The sequence below is a fragment of the Rhinopithecus roxellana genome, chromosome 11, assembly GCF_007565055.1.
Source record: "Rhinopithecus roxellana isolate Shanxi Qingling chromosome 11, ASM756505v1, whole genome shotgun sequence".
NCBI classification, from domain to species: Eukaryota; Metazoa; Chordata; class Mammalia; order Primates; family Cercopithecidae; genus Rhinopithecus; species Rhinopithecus roxellana.
Genome location: NC_044559.1, coordinates 105,955,599 through 105,969,855, shown reverse-complemented (window position 1 = coordinate 105,969,855; position 14,257 = coordinate 105,955,599). Strand labels below are relative to the sequence as shown.

General features: G+C 37.6%; 1 protein-coding gene across 2 annotated transcripts in view; it reads right to left on the bottom strand.

Moving 5' to 3' along the window:
* Positions 1–8,125: 8,125 nt before the first annotated feature.
* The window catches only part of MKX (mohawk homeobox), a 76,454-nt gene continuing 70,322 nt past the window's right edge, over positions 8,126–14,257 (bottom strand). The window contains exons 6-7 of one of the 2 annotated variants that reach the window (XM_010381411.2): positions 10,770–10,803; positions 8,126–10,667 (exon numbers count right to left, since the gene is read on the bottom strand). In XM_010381411.2, coding sequence (XP_010379713.1) covers positions 10,481–10,667; positions 10,770–10,803 — 221 coding nt within the window. In that variant the 3' untranslated portion in view covers positions 8,126–10,480. The remainder of the gene's footprint in view (positions 10,668–10,769; positions 10,804–14,257) is intronic. The other variant, XM_010381412.2, reaches the window with a different exon arrangement.

The following is a 14,257-nucleotide window of genomic DNA, read 5'->3' as shown; positions in this document are numbered from 1 at the left end:
GAAGACAACTTCAACGTGAGGGAATACAACATTCACATGATACACGTTAAAAACAAAATTAATGATAACATCCATCTAATCAAAAGAAAACTCAAAATAGAGACCTCAAGAAGGGGAAGCAGCTTATGGAAGTATTCCCAACAAGCATCAAACCTATTTCAGTAACTGTAAGAGTTATAGTTTCAGATAATAGTTTAAGTAGCATAAATACTGACAATGTAAAATTAACAAGAAAGTGTTAAAAATGACATGTGAGAATAGAGGAACTATCAAAGTTCTAGTTATGTCACCTTTCATATTGAGGATTCAAGGTTTGTAGCTTAAGAAATTGAGGCTGGAAAAACGGCCACCTTTGTGTATCTCGACTGCCTTGCCTCTCAAACCCAACTCCAATTCAACGACCTCAGGGAAGCTGCTCTTGAAGTTGTTAGGCAGAGCCTGTGGAGTTGAACCAAGGACTTGGCTCTGCAAGGAAAGATGTAGGAGAGAGGAGAAGAGGACAAGAGGGAGGGAGGGACAGAGATCATTTGTTAGTTTCCCTCTGTCAAGACTAGAACTTGGATTGCTGTAGAGGAGAACCCCAAAATGGGCATCAAGTTGTAAGTTCTTAGAAAAAGCGTGGCTTGTGAACATACAGAGGCCTCTGAGAAGAAGGCAGCACTAGACCGTGTGAAGTCTTGACCCTCAAAGTGCTGTGGGGTTGCTGAGCAATTGGCCAAGTTCTTCTTCCATTTGCAGTTCTGCAGCCTGGAGAGCAGAAGGGATATGTCTTGGTGCCTTAACAAGGGAGTACAGCTTGTCAGCTGGTCTATCTCCTGATCACAAGGGCTGAAAGTGTCTGCCCCATCCCTTAACTCATAGGATTTCCACTGCTTAAGATGGACTTAGGTTTCAAATTGAAGAAAGTCTTGTGCATGCAATGAAAAATGGTGATTGTGCAGCTGAAGAGAGAAAGAAAACACAATATCCCAGATAGGCAGTTTCTACTGAAACGGAACCATTGAAGGAGAACTATTACAACTTGACCATAAATAATTAATCAAACAAATGCATTTAAGGAGATTCAGTTGCAGCAGGATATTTTTCTGGAAGACGCTTGCTGTCTCACACACACACACACACACACACACACACACCCCTGACAAAGGATTCATATCCAAAATGTATTAAAGAACACTTAAAAATAAGTAAAGAACAAACAACCCAATGCAAGAGTGGGGAAAAATCTTGAACAGTCACTGATGTGAATCCAAATAGTTAGTATTTATCAAAGAACATACACTGGGGAAATCATAATTATCCAGAATATATAAGTAACTCAAGCAACTCCACGGCCAAAAAAAAAAAAAGAAATAAAATAATCTGATTTCAAAGGGGACAAAAGACTTTAAAAGACAGTTCTCAAAAGAAAACCTAAACATGGCCAATAGGGATATAGAAAAATGCCCAACATCACTAATTATCAAGGAAATGCAAATCAAAACCACAATGAGATACCACTTAACTCCAGTTAAAATGACTATTATCAAAAACACAAAAGAAAACAAGTGTTGGTGAGGATGTAGAGACAAGAGACACGCGTTGTTGGTGAAATTATAAACTAGTACAGCTATTATGGAGAACAGGATGAAGCTTCCTCAGAAAATTAAAAACAGAACTACCATGTGATCCAGCAATCCCGCTACTGAGTATATATCCAAGGGAAATAAAATCAGTATATCAAAAAGATAGCTGCACTTCCATGTTTATTGAACACTAATTATAATAGCCAAGATATGGAATCAAACTGTGTCCAACAATAAGTGGATGGACAAAGAAAATGTTATACATATATATATATATATATATATATATATATATACATATATATATACACACACACACATACATACACACACACACATATATATATACACACACACACATTCAGCCATAAAAAAGAATGAAATCCTGTCATTTGCTGCAACATAGATGAACCTGGAAGACACCATATTAAGTGAAATAAGGAAGGCACAGAAAGACATGATATCATTCATATATGAAGTCCATTTAAAAAAATGTTGATATCATAGAAACAGAGAGTGGAACAGTAGTTAACAGAGACTGGAGAGGGAAGGGGGAAAGAAGAGGCTGGTCAGAGGTTGGTCACTGGGTACAAAGTAACAATTAGGAGGAATAAGTTCTGGTATTTGATTGCACAGGAGGGTAACATGCTTAACAGTAAGGTATTGCATGTTACCAAATAGCTAGAAGAGAGGCTTTTGAATGTTCTCACCACAAAGAAATGATAAATGCATGAAGTGATGGATACACTAACTACCCTTATTAAATCATTCTACAACATATATACGTGGAAACATCAAGCTGTATCCCATAAATCTGTACAATTATAATGTATCAATTAAAAAAAAACTTGAGGCTGGGCACAGTGGCTCATGCCTACAATCCAATCACTTTGAGAGGCCAAGACAGGTGGATTGCTTGAGACCACAAGTTCAAGACCAGCCTGGGTAACATGGCAAAAAACTGATTCTACAAAAAATAAAAAAAATTGTAGTCCCAGCTATTTAGGAGGGTGATGGGGGAGGATCACCTGAGCTTGGGAGGTTGAGGCAGTGAGCTGTGACTGTGCCACTGCACTCCAGCATGGGTGACATAGTAAGTCCCTGTCTCAAAGAAAAAAAAACTTGAACAGGTACTGCCACAATATCCAAATATGACATATTAAAATCACCAATTAAATATCAATTAAATATTCATATTAAACAATATCAGTTTGTTCTTAATGTTAAATCATAAGATGCCTCTACAAATCTACTATAAAAGCTAAAACATTAACATCTGAAAATACCAAAATTAGCAAGTCTATGGAGCAACTAGATCTCTCATGTCTTGCTTTGGAGATGTAAACTGGTGTTACCAGCATGGAAAACTGTTTGATAATATCCACTACAACTGAACATAAATCAAAAAGTCTAGCTCCAGTCTACCAGAAATGTATACATAAATTTACCAAAATAAATATACGAGAATGTTTATAGAAGTGTTATTCATCATAGCCCCCCAAATGGAAAACCCACATGTCCATCAACAGGAGGTTGTATAAATAATTTGTTTTATGTTCACATAATGATGCAATTATATATAGCAATAAAGAGGAATGGATGCTACAAGAATAAATTCATTCAACAAGATGGATGAATCTCACAAATACAATATTGATCAAAAAGATAGAAATACGAATGTAACTCTATGATTCAGTTTACTTTAATTTCACAACTAGGTAGAAGTCAGAAAAATAGTTACATCTGGGGTAGGAGCTTCTGGAACACTTATAATGGTCCTAATCTTGACCTGGGTTTTGCTTTCACAATTATATTCTCTAGGTTAAAATTTGTTGAGTTGTACATTTATGGCTTGCAAATTTTTTACATTATAATTTAATAAAAAATGTTTAGGAAAATATTCAACATCCATTTATAATAAAATATTTTAGTCAATCCAGAATGAAATAATATTGTCTTAAAATATGAAAAAGAATAATTCTCAAATCAATATCCATTACAGCATAAATATTTAAACACCAGAAGTGATCCCATTAAAGCGAGGAAAAGCACAAGAGAGCTTACCATCTCTGTCATTAAAAATTGTTCTGGAAATATCAGTGAATACCACAAGGAAAGGAAAGGACTAGGGCATAAATATTAGAAAAGGATCAGTAAATTTTCATTATTTGGAAATAACATGATGGTATACCTCAAAGTCCAAGTGAAATATTTGGAATATTAATTTTTAAAAGAGAATCCTAATGAAGTGTCTGGCTAACAAAAGTAATATTTAAAAATCAATAGTTTGTCTGCAAACAAATGATAATTAAGATTAAACAAAAATGGAAAAACTATACTGACAGATGCAAGACAAAAATAAACACCAATGAATGAGATTAATGAGAAATAGGAAACAAAACTAAAACTCTACTGAGATCAAATGAAAGAAGAAAACTGAATAATAAAACTCAGCGTTGCAAAGTATAAACTCATCTATATATTCATGACCTCCACAAATGCCAACATTATTTTGGGGGCAGTAGGGATTTGATAATATAATGTATCATGTATATCCTTAAAAGTTAAGATGTAGAAAGAGCCAGGAAAATTCTGAGGAAGAATGATATTGAAGGATTTGTACTCAGTACTATGGTAAGGGCCTGAGGAGAGCTCAGAAGTAAATACTGAGATCAGTGGATTATCTAGTAAACAGTTTTGAGACAGCCAGCTAGGTTTTCTTTTGCTGGGAGGATCAGGGAGAGAGCCAGATACCTAGCTTACTTCTTAGCCAAAATAAATTGCCAATGGATACAAGATTTAAATATACAAAAATAAATAATAAAACTGATAGTAGAAAACATGGATGAATCTTTTTACAATCTTGGCACTAACTATATGCCAGGTAGCATTGTAAGTACTTTATATATAATAACTAATTTAATCCTCACAACACTAAGAAGTAGATATTATTATCAACCATCTTTTACAGATGAGGAAACTGAGACATAGATGGGTTAAGTGTGTTGTGCAAGGTAATAGAGCCAGTAAGCACAAGAGAAGTGACTTGAACCTCAGCAGTCTGGTTCCAGAGTGTATGCTCTGAGCTACCACATGACACTGCTTCTATGATGGCCAGATAGATGCGGTAGCATCCTATGTACCCTAAATATACACACAGACGAGGCTCAACCTTCCGAATTTCAAATTACGATAAGTGAAGTTAAAAAAAACCCTAGCAAATTGGGAAAACACTTATAGCATATATTACAGACAAGGTACTAAATTTTCTTTAATATACGAAGAACTCATACAAATTACTTACAAATGGACAAGTAAAGGTAAAAAAGAAAGAAAAAGAAAAACATGAACAAGCAGTTTACTGAAAAGAAATACCAATCAGCTTAAGTGCAGTGCCACTCATCTTAAATAAGCACAAGTTAAAACAATGTTGAGACATCATTTTTATCAACCACATTGTCAACTATTGAAAAGTTTACTACTACTCAATGTTTTGACCAGGTTGAGGGAAAACAGGCACACCCTATTGTTGGAAGTGTAAGTTGGTAGAATTTTAAAATACTAATTTGGTAACATTCATCAAAAAATTTAATGTGCTTATCTTTTGACCCATTAATTCCACTTCTAGCTATCTATTCCATAGATGTATAAGTGGCTGAAGACAAACAGGCGTAAGAATGTTCATTGAGTCATTGTTTTTTTGTTTGTGGGTTTTTTTTTTGTTTTTTGTTTGTTTGTTTGTTTGTTATTTTTGAGACAGAGTCTCACTCTGTCACCCAGGCTGGAGTGCAGTGGCGTAATCTCAGCTCACTGCAACCTCCGCCTCCAGGGTTTGTTCTCCTGTCTCAGCCTCCCGAGCAGCTGGGACTACAGGCATGCACCACCACACCTGGCTAAGTTTTTTGTACTTTTAGTAGAGATGGGGTTTCACTATGTTGGCCAGGCTGGCCTTGAACTCCTGGACCTTAAATGATCCACCCGCCTCGGCCTCCCAAAGTGCTGAGATTACAGGTGTGAGCCACTGTGCCCGACCTGAATCATTGTTATCAGTGCTACTTAATGTAAATCAACTACATTGCTAAGAGCACTGTACATTCAGCTGACATTTTTTTTTTCTTATAGAAAGACTTTCTTGATGAAGAAAGAAATCCATTTTGGTGCAAGCTCCTTATTCCAATGTGAAACAGCACTTTGAGTAGCACTAGTTTATAATAATTAAAAATTCAAAATAACCCAAAAGTTCATCAGTGGGCTATCTGCTAAATAAATTATAATAGATCCAAAAATAATAGATCCTCATGTAGAGCTTTTTCTTTTTACCCTTCTATACTGTTTACATTTTTCTGCAATTAGCATAAATTACATCTATATATTTTTAAAACACTTGTAATTTAAAATTTAAATGTTGTTTAAAAGTCAAGAATATCTGTCAGATTAGACTCAGTGTAGGTCAAATTTCCAGAAACTGGCTTTGGGCTACAATTTGTTGTAGAAGACCTAGTGAGACCATCTTACATGGGTGAATTCCCATGGAGTCATTGTGCAAAATGTAAAAATACCTCAGCATTTTGTTTTGTTTCCAAACTCAGAAATCTGTTTTTCCTCGCCTTGAGAGAAAAAGTTTATTGTGGCCAATTCACCCTTTTCCCAAACCAAAGTTTTAATCCATCTCTGAGATGGGTCTCAAAGCTCACAGTAGTGAAGTCAGGATTCTAGTCCCACAGTGTGGCAATCTATCTTCTAATTCTAATCATAATGGTTACAAAGAAGAACAGAACTGGCTGGGCATGGTGGCTCACGCCTGTAATCCCAGCACTTTGAGAGGTCGAAGCGGGTGGATCACCTGAGGTCAGGAGTTCGAGACCAGCCTGGCCAACATGCTGAAACCCTGTGTCTACTAAAAATAAAAAATTAGCCAGGTGTGGTGGCACACCCCTGTAGTCCCCGCTACTTGGGACTGAGGCAGGAGAATTGTTTGAACCCAGGGGGCAGAGGTTGCAGTGAGCCGAGATTGCACCACTGCACTCCATAAGCCTAGGAGTGACAGAGTAAGGCTCTGTCTCAAGAAAAAAAAAAAAAAGAACAGGACCAAGAAATTCTTAGTGGTCACAAGGACCCAATGTTGGTGACCCTAACACATATTTGACAGAGTCTAGGGGTCCTCTATGCTTCATGGAAACCACAGTTTACAGTGCCAAAAAGTGTGAGACATGAGGTCTTTCAGAGCTGCGTGGAATACAGTCATAATCGCTAACATTTGTACAGTGCCATGCAGTTTGTAAAGTGCTTTTATATCGACTGCCTCATTGACTCCCCACAACAGATCGTTGGAGTAGGTAAATTTCACAGATTAATTTTATAGGTGCAAACAATGGGTATAGAAAGAAGGCTCATGCTTATTCCCCAAAGGTACTAAGAAGTGAAGTAGTAAAGCCAGAGCATGCCGGCCCAGGTTCTTACCACCACAACACGCTGTCTTCCAAGGCATGACTTGCCTATGCCATCCCTGGCAGGACAGCCTGGGGGGCTTGCTCTTCTTCTCTGTGTTTATTTGCATGCTGTGACACCATTGAGCTGGATAAGTTTAAAAGCAGGCTATGGCTGTTGCCACCGTTTGTTAAACATTGCTACTTGGAGCAGACAGAGAACACAGGCAGCAGCTTGAGTTTTTCTTAGCCATCTTGAACAGTATCAAGCAGGACAAATAGAGGGAAAGCAATTCTTGGTTATCCCAAAGAAGGAAGCAACCGCATGTATCGTGTTTTCTGCTGGAATGTCTGTTCTGCCTTAACTTTGCAACGCTTTATGCTTTTTGCCTGGAAATTCAAAGTGATGATGCTAAAATAATCTTCCTTGAAGGCCTTTCTAACTCTGATACCAACTTTCACCCTTGCACAGCAGCTTTTCTTGTCAGGCATCTCTCCCTCTCCACAGCTGTTCATTAAACTACCCATGTCTTATGTTGCATTTGTTTTAAATATTTCTACTTTCTTGTGCATAAAGCCTGGATAGAGGAATTGTAACTACATAATAATACGTTCCAGTTACCAAGCACCTATTATCTGACAGACACTACATACATAAAGTGGTAGGCACTTTATGTATTGTATTTTATCTCAATCTTATTGCGAATTCTAGAAGGTATAGCTCCTTACTCCCACTTTGCAGATGAAGAAACTAGATAAGAATGACTAAGTCGCAAGGGATAAAGCTGAGATTCAAAGGTAGTTCTGTCTAGCTTCAAAGCCAAGGTTTTCTCTCCAGTGCAGAGCACGCCACAAACGCTAATTGTATTAGTGAGGGAAAGAAGGTATTATGTGAAAATGCTCATTTTAAAGTTACGTATTTTAATAGTCAACATCACACTCCCTTTTCCTCAGTCTTTAAAAGCTGGATTGGTGGCCTAAGGTGATGAAATTCAAACCTAATACAAATGCAGCACTCCCATATCATATCCCTTAACAGTCTAAGGAGAATTGCTGCATATAATGGGCCCGTCTGTTCTACTGCTTCATCTACCTGCTCAGCTCTCAAAGGAAAACAAAATCCATACGATCATTGAGGTCTAGAAATTGACTTTTATTTTAAATCTGTCAAGAACTCCTGGCAGTTATTAATTTTATTAAAATGATTACATATGGCAAAACAAAGAATAGAGGTAATTCTATTTCTCTACAACATAAATTATGAGTTAGATTTTCAGCTGCTGGCTCAGCATTGTTCAAGATTCTTTTAAAGGACTGGGGGGATTTTAATATCCAGAAAATGTTAAAGCAGCAAAAGAAAAAATAAATTAAAAAGTCATTGCAATTGGAGATATTGCCAAGGATGTGCTTATTATAAAGTCTTCTTGACATGTTAATTATAAAATCTTCCAACCTTTGGTATTAAAAAAAATCATGTGAATAGGTGTCCTATATTGCCTTGTCATCTATAATTTATAACATAGAAGAAATTTGCTGATTTTTTAAAAAAGACGGCAAACATGAATCATGACTCATTCAAATAAAATACAACCAGCATTCATTCATCTAACTGAAATATGTCAAAACAAAAACACTTTTATTAACATATTTAATACCAGAATAACTTATAATAGTATGAAAAAGAGTGAAGTATTTGTCTTTAGTTTTCATTGACATGCTCACATTTTGGCAAAATTGTTTTGTAAAGATTCCAAAGTTTTTATCAGAGATCTCTAACTATTTAAGGATGCAAACCAAAATAACTCATACTTCATCTGATCATACAGTCATAACTTATATATTTTGCTTTGCGCTTACTGTTACTGCAAACAGCAATTTAGAAAACAAAGTAAAAATATATATATACACAAAATATTTTTATATCAAATTATCTTCATTACACTAAATAAATCCAATCCCCAAATGCTATGTTACATGAAAAAGTGTCCTACAATTTATATCAAGACTGATACTGTCCGTCAACTAGAGCAGCCTTTGGTTTTAAAAGCATTTTGCAAAATAAAGAAAAATGTCACCACTTGGCTGCACTATTGACCCTCATTCACACTGACAAAAATGCTTTCCAGTTTAAAAAAAAAAAACAGATTACATACCCAGAAAAAAAAATCCCATCATAAAAGAGTCAAACCCTTTTTACTTCTCTGTAGCGCATACCCTCTGTTATATCTGGCATTTCCACTGTTTATTCAAGTTTCAAGTCTTCCCAAGCTGATTAGAATATTATTGTTTAGTTGAGAAAGATAGTCTTCTTTCTTGATATTGATTATTCTCACTCAATGGTAGTCTAATTTAGAAACAAAATGTTTTCTTTCAATGCACGATTTCACTTCACTTTTACATTAATATCCAACTTGGCAAAATTCAAACTGTTCAATGTTTTGTTTTCCGTATGTTTTAAATTTAAAAATCAGTTTTATGTATGTGTATGTATAGCCGCACAGAGATATATTTCTTTCATTCTCTTGTTCTCGCTGCAATACAAATTGTCCATCAGCAATTGTAATTTGAAACCAATCAAATAAAAGATTTTTAGTCATACCATATGAACACAGTTTCCATCACAAAAAGACAGTGAGCTCTAATGCAAACAGGATTATGTTTTAAAACTACAGGTTTAGTTTTACACAGGAAAATTTTGAGTTATTTATATAATAAAGTTTTTTTTTTTTTTTTAAACTTCAGCAGAACTTGAGAAAAAAATCCAGATTAATTCTAAAGGGCTTTGTGGTGCTTTCCAACAGTGCTTCAAAAAAAGTTTTCCTGATCACCATGTATTCATTGAAATTTTAAATTAGCTTGAAGGAATCACTTCTTAAATGTACGACGTTACGTGGATCGCTGCACCTGGAATTTTGGAAGTTTGTAACATATCAGATATGCAGGCAAGATACATGCATAAAATTCTCACTGTCACTCTGAAAAGCACATTGAACAATTTTCAATACTGTAGACTTTTTTTAAAAGGAAGATTTCATTTGGGCTGAACAGATATCCAAGTTTTAACTTGTGAATTATTGAATGTATTTCAAGGGCTTTCAGCGATTCTGGTTTCAGTCCTGGAATGATTAGGTCCGTCTGGAATGATGCACACAGGCTAATAAGCATATGGCGTTGGCATTTTGAGGCATAGCTGTTCAACTATGCCCACGTTGGAGCTTATTTTTGGGAAGCAAGGCACTTACTGTAATGGTAATGCAGACATTTTATGCATAGTTTGAGTAACATAAAATAAGTTAATATTTTTGATTAAAATGAGTTTTTTATAATTTATATGTCTTTTACAGAAGCAACTAAATGATATATTTGGGATAATTAAAAATAAGAAGAGGTTTGGGAGAGAGTCATTTTCATCCCTGCTTCGGCTCTTAGGATGAGGGTTGACGAAAACACTGGAAAGAACATCCATTGGATCTGAAAAGCAACAAGCTCTTAAAACTGCTGCACCAGTGGCACTTTGACAGTCTTTACTTCTGCTATATGGGACGACTTTTGGATGATGCAGCTGGTAGTTCCCTGCAGTTTGTCCTTTCCCTGTGCAAGATTTGTTAAGGCCATAGCTGCGTTGATCTCCTTCCAATACGTGTCATCTTTGCTCGGTCCCTTTCTGTTAGCTGCACTGGAGTTAAGCAAAACAGAAAGTAAACGATCAAACTCACTGCAGTTTGCATTGAAAATTTTCCTGAAAAGCAGGAATGGCCAATGGGAACATTTTGCTCACCTGTCACCCTTATTGGATCCGTTTTCCAGAGTGTCTGTAAAGAAAAGCAAAAATTCAATTATTTTTATTTTTTTCCTTTCTTTTCTCATCTCAGGAGTTTCATCACTAATGACCAGAAGTAACAGTTCTTCAGGAAATATGGTTGAAAATTAGTTAGGTTTTAATAAAGATAAAGCAGTTTATATTAAGATAAAAAAATTGCAAAGGGGCAGAAATAAGATGACAGTGGGTAGTAAAGAATAAAAGGGAACTCTCATAGATATACAATCATCTGAAGTTATTTACTCTGAGAAACTGGGGCCTTTTGGATCAGGAGACAAGCAGCATAAGGAAAAGAGTGCTGACTGTGCCTGGGGCCAGGTTCTGGCCTTGCCCTACTACCCACCTGCAGTGTAACTTGGGGGCAGATGATGACCTCCCACAATGTCTGGGATTCAGTTCTCTAACTATAAAATCAGGAAGTTTTGGCTGGGCTCATATCTGTAATCCCAGTACTTTGGGAGGCCAAGGCAGGGGGATTGCTTGAGCCTAGGAATTCGAGACCAGCCTGTGCTACATTGTGAGATCTCATCTCTACTAAAAATAAAAATAAAAATAGCTGGGTATGGTGGGTGTTCACCTGTATTCCCAGTTACTCAGGAGGCTGAGGTGGGAGGATTGCTTGAGCCCAGGGGGTTGAAGCTGCAGTAAGCAGGGATTGTGCCACTGCACTCCAGCCTGGGCAATAAAGCAAGACCCTGTCTCTAAGAAAATTAAAATAAAAAACTGGGGGTTCTAGACAATCTTGGGGGGTGCTTCTGGCTCAATGATTCTATAATTTCATGGTTATCAAATTTTCTTTTTTCTTTTTTGTTTTTTTTTTTTTTGAGATGGAGGCTTGCTGTGTTGCCCAGGCTGGAGTGCAATGGTACGATCTCGGCTCACTGCAACTTCCACCTCCCGGGTTCAAGCAATTCTCCTGCCTCAGGCACCTGAGTAGCTGGGATTACAGGCGCCTGCCACCACGCCCGGCTAATTTTTGTATTTTTAGTAGAGACAGGGTTTCACCATGTTCATCAGGCTGGTCTTGAACTCCTGACCTCGTGATCTGCCTGCCTCAACCTCCCAAAGTACTGGGATTACAGGTGTGAGCCACCGTGCCTGGCCAGTTATCACACATTTATTTCAAACAAAGGATGGGCAAATAGTTCCCTCTGCTAGTTAGCAAATGAGTAACAGACCCAATGGTGATAGCAATACAGGATTTCCTGGCATATTTATTAGAAGAAGCAGGCACCAGTCCTCAATTTCCAAAAGAACGCCTCCTCCTGCTGCTGCAGGAAATGAAAGTTAGGATGTTAGCTTTTGCTTCTACACTCACATCTTTGGTTTAGATTTGCTACTTCACTCAGAACACGAATGTCTCTCAACACCACATAAATATAAAGAACCCACAAAAATGGGTTCTCGAACTCCTTAGGCTAAAAGAATCTGGTATGAGTAACACAAAAATTTCCCTACTGAAGGGAAAGATGTAGGAGGGTGGTAGATAGGCTACTGGCATGGCGTCCTAGCAAAGGAGTAGGGTCGAGACTCCAAAACCAGATAGTGGGTAAGCCCCTCTTCACCACCGTCATCATCCACAACAATAATCAATATTACTGGGGAGCTACTGCACGTGGCACTGTGCTCCACACAGGAAACTTGGAAAATGCAAGGCCCTCGGCTAGTTCTATGGCCTTTACAAAACTGTCTTTTCCTGCCCTTAGTCCTCTCCCTTCCTTTTACCCCACCTCCCGTCCCCGCCAACCCAATATTTCTCACAATTTCTTTTTCTCTACACTGCTTAAGGATAGTTAGCATCCTAATTTCCAATTCTGAGCTCTAAGAGAGTCACAGAACTAGAAGAGGTTTGAGAAGAATAACGTCAACATGATCGTCATATAGTCTAAGCAGGGCAAAATTTCCCAGGGAAGAGGTGGTCAAGAGAAAATAAATGATATGACCATGAGGCAGCCAAGCTTCAATACCCTGTCTGAAGGAAAAAAATGGGGAAAGCCTGCTGACATACCCTGAGTTAAGCCTTAAGGTATAGACCACGAGACAATCATGGGTCACTCTGAGCTCTTTTCACAACCCTTCACCTAAGGAACTTAAATAAACAAGGCCAACAAACAAAACAAAAGAATTTAGTGAACAAATGGCAAGGTTGTGAAGAACACATGAGATCATGTGTGTCTGGCCCAGAATGGAACGAGTATTAGTTCCCTCGGTCTCCTTTCACTGACTACTCAGGCAGCATTTTATAAGGTTTTAGGGATCCTTTGGGGGAAATAATTGGATCTGTGAACAGTTAGATCGTTACCTTCTGCAGCTCTGCCAGCTTCTGGCTCTTACAGGGTCAGCCTGGATGCTTAGCTATACCTCTGCTACTTTCCATAATTTTGCAGTTATAAAGTAACTCATGTAAATGCAGGACAAGAATGATCATTTGTAATTTGCAGAACTCTGATACTACTGATTTACAGATCATTTACTACGTGCCAGGCACAATTCTGAGCACTTTGTGGCCTAATTTATTTACGATTACTGACTTTGTGTATGGATAGCAAGTCTCCCTGGTATCTGTGAAGTCATTTTTTATTGAGTTCTATTCTCCTATCTGTAATCTTCACTCAGTAAGGACAGAGACAAGGTGCTACCAGAACAGAGAACAAGTTAAGGCTTTCGTCTGGGAGAAGGAAAGCCAGCAAATCGCACATTTTACAGACGAAAAAAAAATGAGTTAGGCCTTTGCTCCATTTTGCCCACAAATTGCAACAATTCTGTTGCCAAAGTGAAGCAATAGGTTATGGAGATATTTATTCAATGGAAAGACTTGGCAAAAGCAGAGTAAGTTCCATGAGGCTTAAATAACGTTAGGGAAATAACAAAACATAATTTAGAGAAGACTATGTAACTGACGCTCTGGCTCCCAGATGAAGCCATCTCACATAGGCGAAGGAGACCAGAACCCGGTTCCCTACCTGAACTGTCAACCTCAAAGTGGTTACTGCACAGACAAGAAGAAAGCCTGTGGCTATCAAATACGTTATGGGTTACAGAACCTGTCAATGCATCAATGCCATCAATGTATGGAGCCTGCACGTGGAAGAAGAAGATGTAATTCATGGCTCAGGTTCACGGAGAGCCTCTATTTAGGATGAGGAGTTGACTTGCATGTCTTACAGCCCCGTGAGCGCCTGGCTGTGGCTAGCACTCCCTGTGGCTGACTCCTTGGACTTGTTCCACTGAGAAACATGTTTACTACAGCCAACTGTGAAATTATAAAATTCTGCTTACTCTTTGGGTGTATGTGTTTGACACTTTGGTGCCTATAAAAATACCTTTGAAGTACAAAAACGTAGACTCAAATCCCCATGCAGGTATTCTTAATTAGGTTTTACAAATCTCAACAATGTACTACACAGGATTCAATACACTGAATTCTGTATTTTATTTTTCAGGCA